We start from the raw sequence: 19,357 nt of genomic DNA, 5'->3' as shown, positions 1-19,357 counted from the left end.
AGGCATGGCCGAGTGGTTCAGGGAGCCGACTGCTAGCAGGGTGGGCGCGTGTTCGCACCCGCTCCCCCTGTGTTGATTTTTTTTGCATCCATTATGTTTTATAGGCTGCACCCAATAAGCAATGCTCGTCATGAAAGAACAGTCTGAAATGTGGTAATAAAGTGAAAAGGGGTGTTCGAGAGCAGGCAGATGTGGACTAATGCTGTTTCGCTGCGATTACGCAGAAACCACAATTATTATTTTCAGTTGAATTGTTTGAACTACTGCTCCGCAGCCAATGGCTAAGTGGGGAGAGGGTGACCCGCGATGGATAGTCGAAGACCGCCCGGATGGTACTAATGTGAACAACTGGCACTGGAAAGAAAAAGACGCCACTGCTTGGTCTAAAGACAAATTGACAAACCTCCTTTCTGACCTCAAATTTGGAGATACAGCTGGTAATGCTTTAGAAGTTGAGGAGGTTAACTTTGGCGACGAATGTGAAGCTGTTATCAACAATCGCAAGCAAAAGTTGATCTTCCTGTATGAGTTTAATATCACACTTAAATGCTCGGGATACACGTTCGAAAATGACAAAGTTACTGGGAATATTGAGATTCCCAATTTGGAACAACAAGAGCCTATCGAAGACGTTGATATCGATTTTTCACAGGAAACACCCAAATCAGTTGAACCCAAATATTACGATTTCTTCAAAACACAAGTGCGTCCATTTATTAGAGAGAGGCTTCAAACATACGTAGACATGTTAACAAGCGAATATTCTAAAGGAATAGTCCTGCCAACAAAAGATGTAAACTCAAAAGCTGAACAAAAGGGAAAAGTGACTAAGCAAACTGCCGACAAAGAAGTTAGTCAACGTTCAGATTCGAAAGGCGGAGCCAACACTGGTTTAAAAATAGCTACTTTTAAAATTGAGTTGAAAGAGACATTTCAAGCTACAGCGCACGATATACTTGAGGCGTTTTTGGATAAACCAAGAGTTGAGGCGTTCACCGGCGCGGCTGCCCAAGTTGATCGCAGTAAAGGGGGTGCATTTGCTTTATATGGACGAAACGTTACTGGTTACTTCGACTCAATAGAAGACAAACGTATTAAAATGAGGTGGCGCAAGAGCAGCTGGCCTGCAGAGCATTACAGTTTAGTTGACATTACTCTTCACGAGGTAGAGGAGCGGAGTGAGACAGAGATGAAGTTGATCCAAACCTTGATACCCTCTGATTACGCAGAGGAACAGGAAATGAGGGCTGGTTGGACTAACATGTACTTCCAACCAATGAAACAGCGGCTGGCTCTTGGATACCTCCTTTGAGACACCTAGTATAGGGAGCGAAATTTGTGTCTAATTGACTCATCTGTTTCTAACTTTGATTTAGTGACCACTGCTCAATAATGCTATTCTAACTGCATTTGGATGAGACATATGTTGAATGCTGCTAAGTTTGTCTACTTTTGTTAACGGAACTTTGAGTTCTAATGAAATTTAGCAAGTTTTACACCATGAGAGTTGAGTTGTGCAGTAGTTCTTTAAAAGCTGGAGGAATTTTAAAGACATTTGTATTCTAATACATTGCCAAGTGATTGGCGCCTTTTTAATTGACTAATGAGAGCTCTTCTATCAGAGATCAAATTGATACCGAATGATGGGGAATTGTGAAAACTGGAGCTGACTAACTGTTGAATTGCTTTCAGGTTTTATGCATAATATGTGCAATGGGATGAACAGCGAGATGTAGGTGGTGCTATCACATAAGTTGCATCTGTGTCAACTTTTTAAACTTCATAATCATGTCTTCGCCTCCATCGTCCGTTATATCCGAAAGCCCGGGCAAAGACTCCACTCCACCGAACAAATCGTACGCGCAGGCAGTTGGAGTAGCAACCCATTCCAACGAGCTGTCAAACTTCGGGTTCCCGCTGTATTTGCATACGCAGATGTCTTCGAGCTCCGGTGGAACCAACACTCCATTGTCATCTTGTTCGAGTTGTCACGAGTTGAATAATATCCTTGATGCAAAAGGCGTGTCAATTTTGAGCAGCAACGAGCTGAGGAAAAAGTTGAGGCGTGTCCAGGAGCTGTTGAAGACCAAAAGGATAACCAGAAATCATTTTCAGAGCAAGTTTGCCGACTCGAAAAGCTTTCTTGAGAGAACCAAGAAACCAGACGAAAAGTTGAGCGACGCTAAAAAGGAGCTGAATGCGTACTTCGAGAAGGCACAGAAGCTACTGGACTATAAACGCAAAGCTCAAAGTGACCTGTCTCATCTGTTACAAAACACATTGTATGACTGGCATGCAAGAAATCCAGAATGTAAAACTGCCATCAAAATAGAGCACATGAATTCAAAAGTGGCCAAACTCCAGCAAGAGGAGACACAGCTGAGAGAGAAAATTGATAGTCTGGAAACTGAGATGAAGAATATAGGTGGCGGCAGAGGAAATAAGGAACGCCGAAATCTTGTAGCACAAGATTCGAGAACTGTAAACAGTATTCGCTCGAACAAAGAAAGACTGTCTGCGACAGTGAGAAAGCGAAATGAGCTCAAATTCTTTGTTGACAAGTGGCAAGAATTGGCTGACGTCATCAAAGATTTCGACACACAGTATAAAGAGCTGCAGATGAAAATCAGGACATTGAAAGACAACTCGGATCCTTTGAGAAACGCGATCGAGTTGAGAGACAAAGTACATAAGTGTGATCTCGAAATTGGACGTCTTGAATGCGAGGAGAGATTATTGCTTGAGCGAAAGGATCACATCATTGAGCAGAGGCGATTGAGCAAGTTAGCGTTGGAGAATGACTCAACTCCAATCAAACCTGGTGACAGCACCGCTAGCTCATCAAGCTTGGGAACACTTACAAGACCACCTAGTTATCTCAAGCATAGAAGGGATTCGGGGAGTAAACAGAAGTTAGAAACAGCTGCGCATTTGCTGCTTACGTTGAAGAGTGCGCGCGACCAGCATGCGAAGCGAAACACATTACATCATGAGCTTCTGGCGCGTTTGGTGGACTTCGGTCTTGACGACGTGTTTTTGAGCAAGGGATCGGAACCATGCATTGAGTTCCTGGAGAAGTATCTCAAAAATTCACCCCCAAACTGCTCGCCTTCTAAAGCTGACAACTGCATTCACAAAGACTCAGGGATGAAAACTGTTGCCTCATCGACAGAGGAGCGATCACAAAATGACAGGGAAAGTGGCTACAGGAGTCTGAGCACAGGGGATAAGACCCTGCACGGAGTTAGCGATGAGATCATCGAAGCCTTATCTCAACATCAGGCGACGTCGTTCTCCGCGACTCCATTGACCGAAGCGGATACAAGCTCTGTCGGGATGATCGATAGCTCATCGCAAGCACCCCAACCATCACAAGCTGAAGATGTGAGCGAGGAATTTGTAGAGGAAGCCGAGGAACCATTTGCTCGCACATTCAGTGAGCAACTATTCACTCAGGAGATGTCGGCGGTCACATTGCAGCAAATTTCTAAGGAATCGGAGACTAAGGCGCCGTACATAAGTGATTGGATGGCTTCTAAGTCGATCAGCAGCAACTTAATCACTTCAGTAGTTGCAATAGGCGAACAGGATTCAGCTGACAACTCAAACATTGCTAACAAAGAGGTGCCTGCTAACTCAACTGATTTCCAAGATCTAGAGGAGTATCCGCCCCTCAAACCGGAGGAGGATTCTTAATCTATCGACGTTATAAACTCGACACATTTAATGCCAAATTTGACTAGCTTAACTAGACACGGTCAATATCTTTAATTGCAAAATTGTACTACAAAATTTCAAAATATTTTGTGTTTTAAGTAGCACCCTTACCTGTTTTGATGTTGATTATTTATGTCAGATTATTCTTTTGTCCGCCAACATTGAACTACAACTATAGCATAACCGACAAAAATCTAATAAAAATATAGACAAGACAGATGTTTTCATTTGTGTCAAAAACTGCTGAAATGGAGGAAGCAGGGGAATGGTATTCAAGTCATCGATCGGTTCATTAATGGATAAAGTACATCAATAGAACGAGAAAACAACGGACTTGGGCATATAGAGCGGAGTCAATCTCTTTTTTAGAAGTCAATCTTTTAGAAGACTATCACTTTTTAACACTATTGATCAAGCTAAAGTTGTCTTAATCGAAAACGATTTGTTACATAATTATACATTGAACCCTTTCAGAGTGAGTATGACTCAAGGGGTTTCCTTATTCGTACTAGTAAGCTGCTCCTTTTATGTTATTTGGGCAGCTGAGCAGAATCAAGTGCGCAATGATGTGCCACAACGACAACAGATGCCACAACAGAATTTAGTTCAACAGGTCAGTACTCTTCAGATTCGTAAACTTTCGTAAACAAAATTGCTTTGAGCTTTTCTCTGTTTCTTTCTGAGCTCAGCTCGCGAAAAGAAGTTTAAGAAATTTTGATCAATGGTTATTTCTTCGGCAGATTAATCAGATTTTTCTAGAATTCTATAGACAATTGTACTCCTACTGCGAAATCTGCCTATGCATTCGTATATGATGTTTTATCTTGAAGCAGGGTGTAATTTTTAGTATTAATACAAACCAAGAAACATTTAGCCTGCCGAACGCGACCTTTGTTGTGTCTCTTTATCAAATGGTTAGTGAACACGTGATTGAGCTGTGATACTCTCATTGTAAAAAGATAAATTCTCACGTGGTTGATTTATGTGAACGGCGAAATGATGCGGGACCTGAGAAATTTAAACTTTAAGATAAATGGATCAATAAACTATGCCGTTTGACTCATTGTTTTTAGAGTGCATCAAAAGCCAAAATTAAATCAAAGGTTTGGATATCTTTCATCTGGGACAAAAGTAAACTATCTAGCTCTTTGAAGAAAAGGTAAAGCTGCTCAACGTATACATGGTTGTCTTATTTAGGCCAGGGATCAACAGCACATGAATGTGCCAATTCAGAATATGCCAGGAGGAGGAGGGGGCGGCCAGTTCATGCAGCCATTGAACAACATGAACCAAGGTGCCCAACAGCCCCAGTTCTTCCAACCTGGGCAAAATGGAATTAACCCTGGAGTTCAACCTGGTCAGCAGCAAATCGTCGGGAAGCCTGGCCTCGTACCACCTGGTGCTGGTGGAGTTGCAGCGATGAAAGGGAAGAAAGGTCCCGCAGTGTTGATTTCGGAGTCAGCAGAGTGCACTACAGACGTGCGACGGATCTGTCCGGAATCAATGTTGGGTAGCAACTTCAACACGTTGAGCTGTTTAGCGCAGAGGAAAGACGACTCTGACTTGACTGACGAGTGTCATACGGTATGAATAAATGTACAGCATTTAATTTTTGTTGGAGAGAATTCGATGACATTGCAGAGCTTTTGATGGTTCTTTGCTTATCCTGTGGCTTTCTTTATTAATAGCCGCACAGCGATAGCTGGGGCTATTATTGGCCTTCTCTTGGTTTTTACGACTCGAAGAGGAGTATTGCTTTTCTTAAGGATTTTTTTACCGGAAGTATTTTTCAGGCGGCGTTTTAACCCAATCTTAAAAGAGTGAAATTGCCGCGTGAATTAAATTTTTCTGAGCGAGAGAAGTTTTTTGTTTATGCGCTGCGTTCAGTGAATGACTTTTTGAGTTTGAAAAGAGTTTTTAATAGCCGCCCTCATCTTCTCAGCCGGCTATATTAGCGCTCCTATTTTTTACAATTCAAAGAATTTGAATTGTATTGGGGCGCTGTCTTTTTTTTTAAGATCTGTTCACAAATTTTCATGATTTTTGAAGTCAAATTGGAGTAGTGATTTTGGTCACGCCGAAACAGGAAATGAAGCGAAAAAGCGAGTTGTTTTGCGTTGTTAACTTTTTTCGCTCTAATTTTAAAGTAGAGTGAGAAAACGGTGTTTGAACAAAAATTCGGTATCTCGGTAGTGGTTTTTTGTTCACATGCGGCAATTTCACTCTGATTTTTACTGTTTTTTCGATTTTTTGGATCGGATTTTTTTCTAAAGGGTTTTCCCAATCTATTCACAGCTCATTCTAGACCTAGTTTTTTGTTTGAATTAATTTTTCATTTCTCGCTAGTGGTTTTTTTTGGTTCACATGCGGCATTTTGACATTGATTGTCTGTTTTTTTCTTATTTTTTTATCTGATTTTTTCTAAAATGGTTTTCGCATTTCACTCATAGTTCATTCTAGGTCTAGTTTTTCTGTTTAGTCAATGAAAATTCTTTGAATTGTACGTCAGGACTTGTCCTGCTATGTTTTTTTCGTCGAATAAAAAATGTTTCGCTTTACCTCATTTTGCCGCCTTTTCAACATTTTGCGTGAAATCTTTTTGACTTCTCTAGGCTAGTTTCGCTCTTCTCTCATTCTGCTAAAAGTGATTTTGAACATCAGTTGCTCAGCAAAGCAATTCAAAATGAACAGAGTTAGTTCAAAAATGGATGTCAGAAATAGAAACGGGATAAACCCATAAAGCCCAATTTTAGATGCCCGCTATTTGAACGTCGTTCCTATAAGTCTTATTTACCATCTCTAATGTTTATTGTTATTGATAGGAGCCCCTGTAGCCTCTCTCTAAGAAACAGAAGTAAGTATATTCAACTACGAAATGCCATCAAAATTAATCGGACTTAAAAATGGTTTTGTACAAAAATCTTTTTTTTTCCAATATCTTCTGTTATTTTAATCCCAATCATGCTTATTGGAAAAAACGGCGGCTATTTTCCGGCAATCTGCCGGGTATGTTTGAGATTGGCGCGTATAGATGATGACAGTTTTTAGCCATGTTTTCGTCAATTTGGCCCAATTCTTATTGTAACTTGTTTTTTTTTTGCAAAAGGTAATTTTGATTGATGCCGTTTGAATATGCAACCACCTGAAATTGATACCGCAATGTTTCTAGAAGCTAAATAATGCGTTTCAAGTTCACACTTGGCCTATAGTTCTCAATTTTTCATTGTTTTTGGCTCTTTAAATACTTTTTGACGGAATTAAAAAATGTCAACGTCTTTTTGAGAATTTCTGAATTGGATGTATCTTTTTGACGTGAGGTAATTTGTTCTTTAAAATTGTACACGTACTAATCCGATTTTGTAACGGTTTTTGTCAAACTTCTCTAATTTTTTGTTTGTTCTTTGAGTTTATTTACTGAAAAAAGTCTTTTGGTGCATCCTCGGTGTTTTTTGTTTCGTTCTGTTGCTAATTGATTTGTTTTTAGCTATAACTCTTTAAAATTCACTGGACATTTTTACCATAGTTTGAACATTTTTTTATTGTTTTACTGTTTCACAATTGAGCTGTTTCCACTTTTTACTGAGACAGGAAGATGGCTATGTAATGTTCTTAAACCTTGATTGCCTAATAACACTAAATCAATGTTTTTACTCAATTTTCCAGTATTTCGTCATTTTGTTTAACTAGAGTTTACAATTTCATTTTTTGATTTTTCACTTATTGCGAATTTGTTTCATTTCATCCTTTTCACGATGTCTTTATTCTCCACAGTCTAGCATGTTTCTTTCTAACGCCTATATTTCGATTCGACCTGCTTTTACTAATTTAAATTATGGATTTGAACTGAAAATTTTTGTCTTTTTCTTTTGATTTTTTTGTTTGCAATTGATTTTGTTTAAGATATGGCATTGACTTTTTCCTAGCATCACTTTTAAAATTTCTGTACAACACTCTTTTTGTGCAATTATTCTTAGATCTTGGTTTTAGTAACATGCGAACTTTTTGCGTTTGAATGTTGTTCTGCCTGTTAAGTCTTTTTCATAATTATTTTTGATTTGATTTCTGGTCATTGCTTTTTATCGACTTCATTGTGATTTAAAGCGTTTTAATATATACTAGTGTTTATTGTTTAAGTGGCAAAGTTTTCTTTGTTGCCAATTGATTCCTGTTTTTATATTGTAAAATAGTGGTTCGATTGAGAGGATATAAGTTCCGTAACAATTTTTGGCCATTTCTTGCAGTATTCAATTTTTCGAAATTAAAGTTTTGGGAGTCTAAATTAACTTGACCTTTGCTGCTCGCGTAGGTTTTCGATTGAAGACAAAAAATTTGGCTAATTTTATATATAGGAGTTATGAAATTTTTTTACTGATTTTTTTTGTTTTTAGTCTTTTTAGTAGGAACCAGTTGAATTAAAAAACAGTATTTCTTTTGAAGACGACTTTCTTCCGGCTATGTTTTTTATTTCGTCGTCGCTTTTTTTGTGACGACCGTAATCACGTCACAACCACTTTAAATCTGCTTTTTGTTCATTTGTTCATGTAATTTCAACTGAAGTGCGTGCGTGACGTCATTTTTTGCTCTTAGTGGAGCGACTTTTTTCATTTGTGTGATTAAATTTTTGGTAACACTTGACTTACCTCACTCACAAAAATTACTTCCTCACTTTGAAATGACTTTTATTTACTTTAATTCAAAGAGATAAGTTCAAATGGGTGTGTGTTACTCTAACTGAAGGTTATTAGACAGCAGCTAATAGAGGCAGCAAAAACTTGTACAGATTTTTAAATCAAAATATAACATATCAGCCTTCAATGAAAAGCCGATTTTTTTTGGTCTGTCTTCTTTACTGTTTTTTGAGACTGCAGTTCTACGAAGCTATTGCGGCTATTTTCTGGCAATCTGCCAGCTATGTTTGTGTTATTTTTATCTGCATTGTATGTGGATTGAATTTTTCCACTTGAAGTATAGATTCAATCAATGCAAAGGGTAGATAGCAATACTGTTTCAAGTTGTGAACATATTCTGCATGAACTAGCAAAATTTTTAAAGGTGCGTCTACATAAATAAATTGCAACCCTACGAATTGTTGATACAGTACATTGCTCACCAAACCTGTAAAATATTGCATATCAATTGCTCTCAAACAAACAAGCGCATCGTGATGATTTTATCAAGCTTTTTGAAATAGGAAAGAAAACTCTGCTCTCAAAGTTCCAATTTCCACGTTAGACGTTCTCGCAATTCCACTTCCAATTTCAGTTCAATTCTGGACTTGTAAAAGTTAGTTCTACAAAGCTAAATTTTAAGAGAAGATTTTAATTGCACGTGTAGTACGCTAAAACTCTTCGGAACCAAATAAAGGAGTCACTTTTCGTTCAGAATACGTAACGAAAATCAGCGGCACAATCATTGTAGTTGTTTGTTTTGAACTCTGATAATGAGCTAGCCCGGCCTTTCTTCTTGTCAGTTTTGACCACTCAGTGTATTCATCGGAGTGAAACATGAAATCACAGAAAAGTAAATTCCTTAAGTCTTTCGTAAATTCTTTTTGAAACAATTTTTGAGCTAGATAGCTGTGGATGTAGTTGTTCTCTGAACAAGTTAGTTGTTGATCTAAAGAGGTAGTGCTGATTAAATTAGATTAAAAATAAAATTTGGCCTAAAACAGGAATAATGCCTCTGGGAAATAAGAAAGAACGTCTTCAAAAAATGAGTAGTAACCCAATTGAGCTTTACGGTATATAGTGCAAAAGCATTTGTGCGGGTGAAAAAGGATTTGGATAAGTGTTCTATTTGAAACATTTGCAACACAATGAAACTGTACGTTGCGACGTTCGTTGTAGATTTATCCCTAAATGTAGTCGTAAATTAATGAGAAGCTTTAAGTCAAAGTTTTATCGTCTCTTCTGTTTCATTGATGCTACAATAGTAATATGTCAAATATATAAGGAAAAGATAACAAACGAGCGGCTCCCAAACAATGATTTAAGACCATCTTTTTGTTTGTTTTCGCTTTTGCTTCATCGTTATAATTTTAATAATTCTTATCCAAAAGTTGCATGGTTTTTCAATCAGCTGGGTGTTTTAAAAATAATGCCGCCTATCCCAAAAGAAGCGAATTTTTAAACACGCTCCTACTGAATTTTGATTCTAAAGTAGCATATGATTTTGGAATTTTTGATTACTGTCGAACGACGTTTAAAGCAATTATAGTAAACGTATGTGTCGTTTTATACAAAATTTTTGCTTGACAGTTTTGTTTCGGAAGATTTCGAGTCAATTCTCGAGTCACTTTATCACGCTTGACTTCTTGATATTTGCGTGATCTAAATTTTTCAGAAATTAAGTCTTTTCGGTAGAACAAGCGATTTTTAGATCAACTATGGCACGCCCCTGATAGCAAAATAGATAGTGTTTCAGAGGCTCGAACCCCTCCTTGGTAGGATTTGTAGTACCATAGTTAAATTATCTAAGCTATAACCCCCTCTGAATTAAAGTGCCCCTCCAATCGTTCGAGAGCAATTTTGTCTGTTTATATTTGCATGTGTAAACTTGAATTGTTTACAAACAGTGATTGGAGTTATGTAGCTACTTATCTAATTGTGGCTAAATGATGTAACTTTAATTTTTGATTGCTCAAACAAAGTTTTCAGCAAATATTTTGATCCTGGTGGTCGGTTTCTATGTGCTTGGAATTGTTTTTTTTTGTCTGACCGATTTGACTTTTACTCATTGGAAGCGTGAAAAATGGTAAAGCTCAACTGAGTTGTCACTGTTTAGTTGCCTTGGGATTTCTGATTTTCTGAAGGTGTGACTTAACGCCACTCCTGAGGTGGAATGATTTCATGGATCAAAAGGCACTTTTCTAGCGTGACTGTTTACTCTAAGCGAGGCTATTAACTGGTCGCACCGTTTTGTAAAAAAGTCAAAAGCAAAGTCAGCAGCGTAAATTTATGTGAAAGAACACGCTGATAGATTTTTTTTTCTGCTTCCAATCATTGAGAACGTTATCTGACAAAGACCTTTTTGTTTTTGCGATAAAGCAAACAAGTTTTTTTTCTTCAACAAGCAAACCGAATTATTGGGTATTCTATATCTGGACTTCAAACTGGTGAGACCAAACCAATTTAACTTTTAATTTAATATAGTGTCATTTTCAGGGCGAGTCTTTTTTTCTGGTTTATGCACGAATAACTAAAACCAAATCACCCTAAAGCATAGATATCAAGATGACAGATACTATTTCGGGTTTGTCGAAATGGACAAAAGAGAAACTAATAAGCGAGGTGATGCAACTAAGAAATCAAAGAAGGGAGTCACTTAATTTAGCAAACAAGAATCAAGACAATAACCAAGAATTGGACAGACTTAAGCTTGAATTGGAACATCGGAAAGAACTTTATAATCAAGTTCAATCTGAGATTCAATTTTTGAGGAGTCAGAATGATAAATTAATATCAAATTTAATTAGCGAAAAAACAGCAGAAAAAGATGTCGTAAAATCTACTGTCAACCGTCATTTTTATCCAAAATTTGTTCCTCGTTTCACAAAACAGTTAATAATTTCTGACAGCTCGTATAAACTGGTTCGCCAAGATGACATCAGTAATGATGCTGCCATTCACTCTTATCCATCTTCGACAATAAAAGACCTCAATAATATCATTGACAATTATGCGCCATCAACAAAAGCAGAATGTCTGATTATTCATACAGGGCATAATTCCATTGATCAAGGTACGACAGGAGAAGATGCCGCTAAAGAGTTGGGAGTCGTTTTATCGAAGTGCGTTAATAAAATAAAGCCTTACAAAGTAGCGATTTGTAAATTACCCAAGGTCAAAAACGGCAGTTTTGGACGCGAAACTAACAACAATGAAATAAACAAATTTAACCGGGCTTTAGACGATATAGCAGATGGTTTACGCGGAGAGTTTCAAAATACCGACATAAAAGTTCTGGATTATAATTTGGAAAATGTAGATATTCGAATGGATGGCATTCATCCTAATCACAATGGAATCCAGAAAATGGTTTTTAGCTTAAGAAATTACATATCAATTGTGGGGTATCAACCTTCTGTCAGCAACGTATCTATGAGACAAATCAAAAAGCAGCCATTAGATAATGTCAATAACTGGAACAGAAATGGTCATATGGGATATAATGCGTTTGGGTGACTTTGAAAAATATGTTTTCCTATTGGAAATTTCTCGTGTTTTTTAGCCTGTTTTTTCTTGCAGAAAATAAAAAATGTAAGTGTTCAATCAATTGTCACCCAAGCACTTCAATTTATTTGATTTTCAAAAACAAAACAATAGTTGATAATGTATGTCTTGGATTTTGGTCTTTAAACTTACTATATCAGTTCCTAACTATAACCTACTTAATTTTACTTTGCGGTGATGTCGAATCTAATCCAGGGCCCAATTTACATAATCTACAAACATTCGAAAGCTACGATAAACATAAGACAAATGCAAACTTGCATCCATGTTTTGTATACACAAATATTAGAAGCGTTAACAACAAACACGAAGAGATTTCGGATTTTTTGCAGCAGCAGAACAGACAAACATGCTTCATTGTTACTGAAACATGGATAAACGATAATCAGAAGATACCCTTAAACTTTTTAAGCAACAATCACCACTTTTTCCATCAAAGTAGATCAAAATTGACGCAGTTAACGAGAGGTGGTGGAGTAGGGATATGGGTACCAAATACGTTCAAACATAAAATACGGAATGATCTCAACTCTATTAACAGAAGTTTTTTGAATCACTATGGCTTGAAATACAAGCACCGTTTAAGGAAAAACTTCTAGCTAACGTTTCTTATTGTTCCAATAAAAACTTGGGCGAATTTTTTCTAGAAGAGTTGACATCAGAAATTTCAGGCGCATATTCAATAACTGATAATGTAATACTATTCGGCGACTTTAACATCAATTTTTTCAATCAAAGAGAAAAAGAGTTATTGACAGAATTTGCTTCCAACAATGGGCTTGAGATAGTAAATAAAAATACTCCAACCTGGACAAATGGAAATCAGGAAACACTAATTGATCACTGTTTAACAACGAAACATCAAATTTTTGATACAACTGTTATCGAGCAATTATTTGGAAGTGATCACTTTACACAAGTTTTCTTTTCGTCACTGGACATTGATTATGAAAACAACAAAACGCAATTTTTTTACCGGGATACTAGCAAATTTACTAGAGCTAATCTTAACAAAAAAATTGCATCCGCGGATTGGAGTTTCATGTATCAACAAAACAATGCAAACTCAACTTTTGAAAAATTTTCAATTATGTTTGAAAATATTCTGAATAGTATAGCTCGCATCAAAATAGGAGAGCCATCATCAAAATCAACGAAAAAGAAATGGTTATCCAGAAAAATTCTGAATCTAATCAACGAAAAGCACAGGCTTTTCAATATTTGGAAGATAACAGCAGACGTTGACACATATAACTCATACAAAAGAATAAGAAACCATACAAACAGACTACTTAGAAGAGCGAGCCACAATTATTCACAGAAATTGTTCGAAAGTCTTCCCGATTCAAAACAACAGTGGAAATTCATTAAAACAAAAATAAAACACGAGGATAAAAACGGCAAAATTTCTAGAATTCGGTTCAACCAAGATATCTTAAAAGACAAAAAAGAAATCGCTAACACAATTAATATTTGTTTTTCTAAATTTGGTTTATACGAAGGCGAGACAGAAAAGATTGAGCTACCGGACTTTGCTTTTGACAAAACTGAGTTTTCCTTCAGACATATAACGAGAAAAGAACTGTTTACTGTAATTGATCAATTACCACAAAACAAAGCAGCGGGTCCTGGATTACTCACTACATGGTCCTTCAAGTGTAGCAAAATGTCTATTGGAACACATCTACAGTTTGCAATAAACGAATGTATATCAAAAAACATTTTTCCTGACATACTTAAAAAAGCATATGTAACTCCAATTTACAAAAAAGGGGATCCACTGGAAGCAGGAAACTACAGACCAATTTCAGTTACACCGACTCTTGCGAAGATTTTCGAAAGACTTTTGCTCCAACAAATGCTAGAACATGTTGAAAAGTATGAAATAATCAATAAAAATCAGTTTGGGTTTCTGAAAAGAAAATCTTCGAATGACACAGTAATATCGTTGACAGAATCAGTGAATAGTTTGTTAGAAGAAAACGAAACCGTTGTTAGTATATTCTTGGATTTAGCCAAAGCTTTTAACTCAATATCTCACAAAATTTTTCTCGAAAAAATTACTAAATATGGATTTAGTACGGAATCAATTGCAATGCTAGAATCGTTTTTGTCTAACAGAAAACAATGCGTAAAGAACGGCATAGAATATTCGAACTGGGTGACAATAAATCACGGAGTACCTCAAGGAACAGTTCTCGGACCTTTAATTTTTTTAATATATATCAACGACTTCCCTGAAAAAATGAAAAGAGAGGACGTTTTACAGTTTGCAGATGACACATGCATTATTTGTCATTCCAAATCCGATGAAAATCTCTTATGCGAAATTAACAGTGTATTTGAAAGTACTGACAGTTATATGAGGCAAAATATGCTAACTTTAAACAGAGATAAAACAGAAATTGTGGTTTTTTCAAAAAATGGTGAATCAAAAATTGAACAATTTCCTTATAATGGAATTTTCATAGAGCCAAAAACAAGTTGTCGTTATTTAGGTATAATGATTGATAACAATCTAAATTTTGACATTCAGCTGAACAAAACATTAGCAAAAATGGCAAATGCTATTAGGTCAATTTACTTAGTAAGACATTTTCTACCACTAAAAGCAAGAATCGTTCTTTTTAAATCACTTGTTTTGTCCCATCTCAATTTTAGTGCAATTTTTTTTTTCAATCGTTGTCGGTTATGTCACTTCAAAGAGTTAATAAACAAATAAATTGGGGAATAAAGGTTTGCCACCTGCGCAAAAAGTTTGACAGTGCAAGAGATCTATTACTGAAAGACAAAATTTTACCAGCAGAGCTTTTCATTAAAAAAGTTTGTCTTCTTAAATTTTTTGACCTCCTCTCACAATATAAACAGAGTAGTCGAGAAACCAAAAACTCCTCTTTCAGGATTCTTGAAAAGTACGAATTGACCAAAAACTGCAGAACTGTCCAGTTTTTTCCAAAGAATAAGTGCCAATCCAAATGGAGTGACAGGTCACTGATCAGAAATTTTTCTAGGAAATGGAATAATTTGCCAATTGAAATCCGAAAAGAGAAAACTAAAAACAAATTTAAGGAAAAACTAAGCAGCGAAATGGTCAAACTGCATGAACGTGTTCCAATAGATAGACAAGTAAGAGGCTTTAGGAAATTTTTCTACTGAAGTATAAAGACCAAACTATTCATATATTTACGAGGCGATTTTGAAAATGTAAATATTTAACCAAACGTTCTTGTTGTGGTTATAACTTTAAATTTACATTTTTGAAGATTAAAAAAAATAATAATTTAAACTGTACTGGGGGCGCTCTTTCAGATCTGATAAATTATTTTAATGGCTTTGCTTAAAATTTGATGTCAATTTGGACTGGTGTTTTGGGTCGACGAAAAATGAAATTGAACAAAAAATGAGTAATTTTGTGGCGTTAAAGTTTTGTCTTTAAGCAGAGTGACGAAAGGATGTTTGAGCAAAAATTTGTCTTCTAAATTGTGGTTGTTTTGTTCACATGCGGCAATTTGACGCTGGTTTTGATTGTTTTCTAAATGGTTTGGTAATCAATTCTTAGTCATTTTAGGTTGTTTTTCGTCCAGTCAGCATAATTATTTTAATTGCATTTCAAGACCTGTCATGCTTTGTTTTCGAACTCGTCGTTTTTTCATTTTTGTTGTGACTAATTGATCAAGCGCCTAGAAGTGAAACTGTGACTTTGCTACCTCCGAGCAGAGCCATTTCGCACATGTCGTCATTTGCCACTCCCGTGGGATGTTTTTGAGGTCAAAAAACGTCCTATAATAGAGAAAAAATAGTTTGAGAAAGAGCTCTTGCAGTAACATCCTGTTCATGCTTTTTTGCATTTTGGAACTAAAATTCTCAATCACTCTTACTCTCAATATTTTCTTTCACTTTGATTCTCAATAGCTCTATCAATCACGAGCTCAAGAGTTTTCTTGATGAACATCGTTTGAAATTTAAGCGATTTAAGTTATATAAAAGCAAATTTTACACTGAGGCTGAAGTGTTTAATTGCTCGCAAACGAAGTTTGTAGCAATTATATTAGTTCTGTTGGTCTTTTTATGCGATTTTTCGCTTGACCGATTTTTCGTCTGACGCTTGATTTTTCGTCCCCAAAAACGGGATAAGCAGGTAGCGCCCAGCGGGCATTAAGTTTTCTTAGAGCATTTCAGCTCACTGGTCTCAAATTATAAGATTCACAAAAACTGTTTTGGAGACTTATACTTATGGTGTGAAGGGGGGTTTTTATAAATTGACCCCCTCCCCCCTCAACAGAAAACATCAACCCCCTCACGCCCCGCCCTCATTCCCCCTCCCACTGTTGCACCCCTCCCCCCCCCCCCCCCCCCCCACCCCCCCCCCTCGCTGCACTCACCTCACGCCCCTTCAATAAGCTGAAGCTAGATTCACTAAACCGTTGTTAGCTACTGACGAAGACGGTCGTTTGAGAGCAATTCGCCCGACGTTAGTCGTTTATGTTTATATATCGGCTACATTCTATGCCACTGTAGCAATTTGTGGTACCTTAATAAATCAGTTTTGTGACCGAGTGTCACTGATCTGATCCTGAAATTATTAATCAAAATCGGAAGAATTCTTTGGTACTCATTTAAGACTGAAATTTGTTTTAGTATGTGTGGGAGTACAAACGACAGATGTCAACAGACAGTAGGTTCACTCCTATGTTGGCTGAGACTTGCAAGGAGGACCTTGCCAAAATCACCAAGGTATGGCAAGAACAGCCATTAAGCATTTATGAACATTTTTCAAACCAGTATTAGGCAAGCATTAAATTTCTAAAATGAAATGCAGCCGTGCAGAGGCCTTTCGTTTTAATTGATAGCTTAAACTGTGATCCAGAAGTATTTTATTTTGTAGTTTTTAACGAAACGAGTAAATAATTACTATTGTTATTTTGCAAGAATTTTTATATGAACTTGAACTGTAATATTTCAGGACGGGACATGTGGCTCAGCGGAGGAGGTGCAGAAGAATCTGGTATCATGTTTGATGTTGCATAAGAACAAGATAGCCTCTAAGAAGGAAAGCAGATGCTTTCACATGGTCAACCGCATCTCCATTATCGTGTTCCAGGACTACCGTCTCATCGGAAGTTTCTACGAGAACTGCAAGAATGACGTCATCAGCCTCAAATGCGGATCTGTCGATGCCGACCAAAAGGTCAGCTTTTATAACTGACATATTTGTCTAGAGAAGAGATTTAAACAGTCACCAGCTACCTTAGCTGTTGTTCCAACATTTTCTTCGGGAAATGGCGGCATATTCAAGCAAGGTTGGAATCCTAGAGAAAAATGATAGGTATCACTTAAGAGCTTGAAACGTAGGATTCAACGTAACTTTGCGTAACTTTCTTTTGTTCTCTAGCAATTTCAAACGTCGGAATTAACATAATGATATCGATGATACCAGGGGAGATTCCATTAATTTAGTTTCATAACTTGCCGAAAGTTCTCATAATCGGCTTTAGATACTTTAGGTCGGCAGTCTTTTTAATAGCCGCAAGGCGATAGTTGGGGCTCTTCTTGCCCTTCTCTTGGTTTTTCATTTCGTCGTCAAGGTATTGTTAAGACCATATGACGTCACAGTCACTTCAAATCTGCTTTTTCATTCGTTCATGCAATTTCAACTGAATTGCGTTCGTGACGTCATTTTTCTTTCGCGTGATTAAGTTTTACCTCAAACGTGACTTACCTCACTCTCAAAAATGACTTCCTCTTTCTCAAATTGACTTTTGACTTTTATTCAAAGAGATAAGCTCAAGTGAGTTTGTGTCACCAATTGAAGGTTATTTGAGAGCAGCTAATAGAAGCAGCCATAACTTAAAAATACTCTTTATTAAAGTAACATCTCAGCATAATAAAAAGTGTTTTTGGTCTGGTTTTTTCATCTTTTTGAGACTAGATCTATTGCGGCTATTTTCTGGCAATCTGCCAGCTATCTTTAAATTCAAAAATAATTTTCTGTTCTCTTAATCTTGACCTGCTCTTCAAACTGTTAAATGAATATAAAGACCTGAAAAATAAACATGTAATGAAATCAGAAGATTGTCTAAAAATAGCAGCTTTTGTTTCCAATGACCCCGATTGGGACAAACAAGAACGAGAAAAAATGAATGATGCAAAGGAGATTGAAATATTTTGATTTGACTTCATTATGAGAGGATACCAGGATTGATTAGGTTCCTTATCAATAAGCATCAAACTAGATAACTAAGAGTATTCGGAACAAATCTCTAGTAACGCGCATCTAAAACTTGGGTTCTAGGGTTTTTCCCGTTTCTATCGGCATTGACTCTATTAATTTTAGTATGTTTCACTGAGCAACCGAATTTTTAAAGGACATTGAGCGAAGAATTAAAATAGCGCAGAGAAGTCAAAAGATTACACGCAAATTCTCAGAAAGCCGCAAAATTGGTTGAAGCTAAAACAATTTTTAATGGAGTAAAATTAGGCTCAAAAATAGCCGGCTGCGACCATGAGCCTGGTAATTTAAAATCTAAATTTTTCTTTTACAAAAAAACTTCATTTCTTTTTAATAGCCGCCCTCATCTTCTCAGCCGGGTATTATAGCGCTCCTATTTTTAGATTTTTAGATCAAAGAATTTGAATTGTATTGGGGCGCTGTGTTTTTTTTTAAGATGTGTTCACACATTTTTCAACGACTTTGATCTTTCAAAACGGGATAAACAGGTAAAGCCCAGCGGGCATTAAGTTTCATTAGAGGCCCAAAGAGGGCTTTAGTAGTCATTCAAGTGCTTAGAGTGGTACAGCTGCTGGGATGGCCTTAATTGAAGGTTAAAAGGTCGTTTTTAGGAGTTTTTGGGCTCAAAATGCTGCAATTTTTCATGTTTTTTTTGTGATTTTTTTTAAGTTTTTTGTTTGATTAGTCTTAGGTTGAAGTTTCTAAAAGTTGAGGAAGCCCTTTTTTGAGACAAATTTACATTTTATGACTATTTTATGAGCTATATGTTTTGGTATTACAAACACAAACACGCAAAATTATACTATTTTTTGCAATTTTTTTTCAAGTTTTTGGAAAATTTTTGTCATTTTTGAGTTTTTCCAGCTTCAGGGGCCAACTAATCTCCTTTGAGGTTCGATAATAGGGCACTGCGTAGTTTCTAGTAACAACGGATTGGTTTTCAACATTTTAATGTCTCAAATTTGAGCACATTTTTGATAAAATTTGCAATTTGTTTCAAGGTTTTCTAAAGTTTTTGTCAGTTTTTCGTATTTGTCCATTCTCAAGTACCAAAAAACCTTTTCCATGTTCTGATGAAAGTTACTGCATGATTGTTAGTTTCAATGGATTTGTTTTCAACAATTTAACCTTTCGAATGTTAGAAATTTCTTGATAAAATTTGCAATTTTTTAAGTTTTGC

General features: G+C 36.5%; 2 protein-coding genes across 8 annotated transcripts in view; both read left to right on the top strand.

The window, feature by feature from the left end:
• LOC142339489 (Golgi apparatus protein 1-like) overlaps window positions 1-19,357 on the top strand; it is a 443,079-nt gene that overhangs the window by 336,296 nt on the left and 87,426 nt on the right. For 6 of the 7 annotated variants that reach the window (XM_075389547.1, XM_075389546.1, XM_075389545.1 and 3 more), the window contains exons 2-6: window positions 4,190-4,330; window positions 4,791-4,820; window positions 4,915-5,301; window positions 16,587-16,682; window positions 16,912-17,136. In XM_075389547.1, the coding sequence (XP_075245662.1) occupies window positions 4,199-4,330; window positions 4,791-4,820; window positions 4,915-5,301; window positions 16,587-16,682; window positions 16,912-17,136 (870 nt within the window). In that variant the 5' untranslated portion in view covers window positions 4,190-4,198. The remainder of the gene's footprint in view (window positions 1-4,189; window positions 4,331-4,790; window positions 4,821-4,914; window positions 5,302-16,586; window positions 16,683-16,911; window positions 17,137-19,357) is intronic. The other variant, XM_075389543.1, reaches the window with a different exon arrangement.
• LOC142339488 (activator of 90 kDa heat shock protein ATPase homolog 1-like) lies at window positions 213-1,618 on the top strand. The gene has a single exon (XM_075389540.1). It carries the CDS (start codon window positions 278-280, stop codon window positions 1,310-1,312), a length of 1,035 nt encoding a protein of 344 aa, XP_075245655.1. The 5' UTR covers window positions 213-277; the 3' UTR covers window positions 1,313-1,618.

Source organism: Convolutriloba macropyga, chromosome 5 (assembly GCF_964194025.1).
Source record: "Convolutriloba macropyga chromosome 5, txConMacr16.3, whole genome shotgun sequence".
Classification (NCBI taxonomy): Eukaryota; Metazoa; Xenacoelomorpha; order Acoela; family Convolutidae; genus Convolutriloba; species Convolutriloba macropyga.
This window is presented reverse-complemented; position numbering and strand designations above follow the sequence as displayed.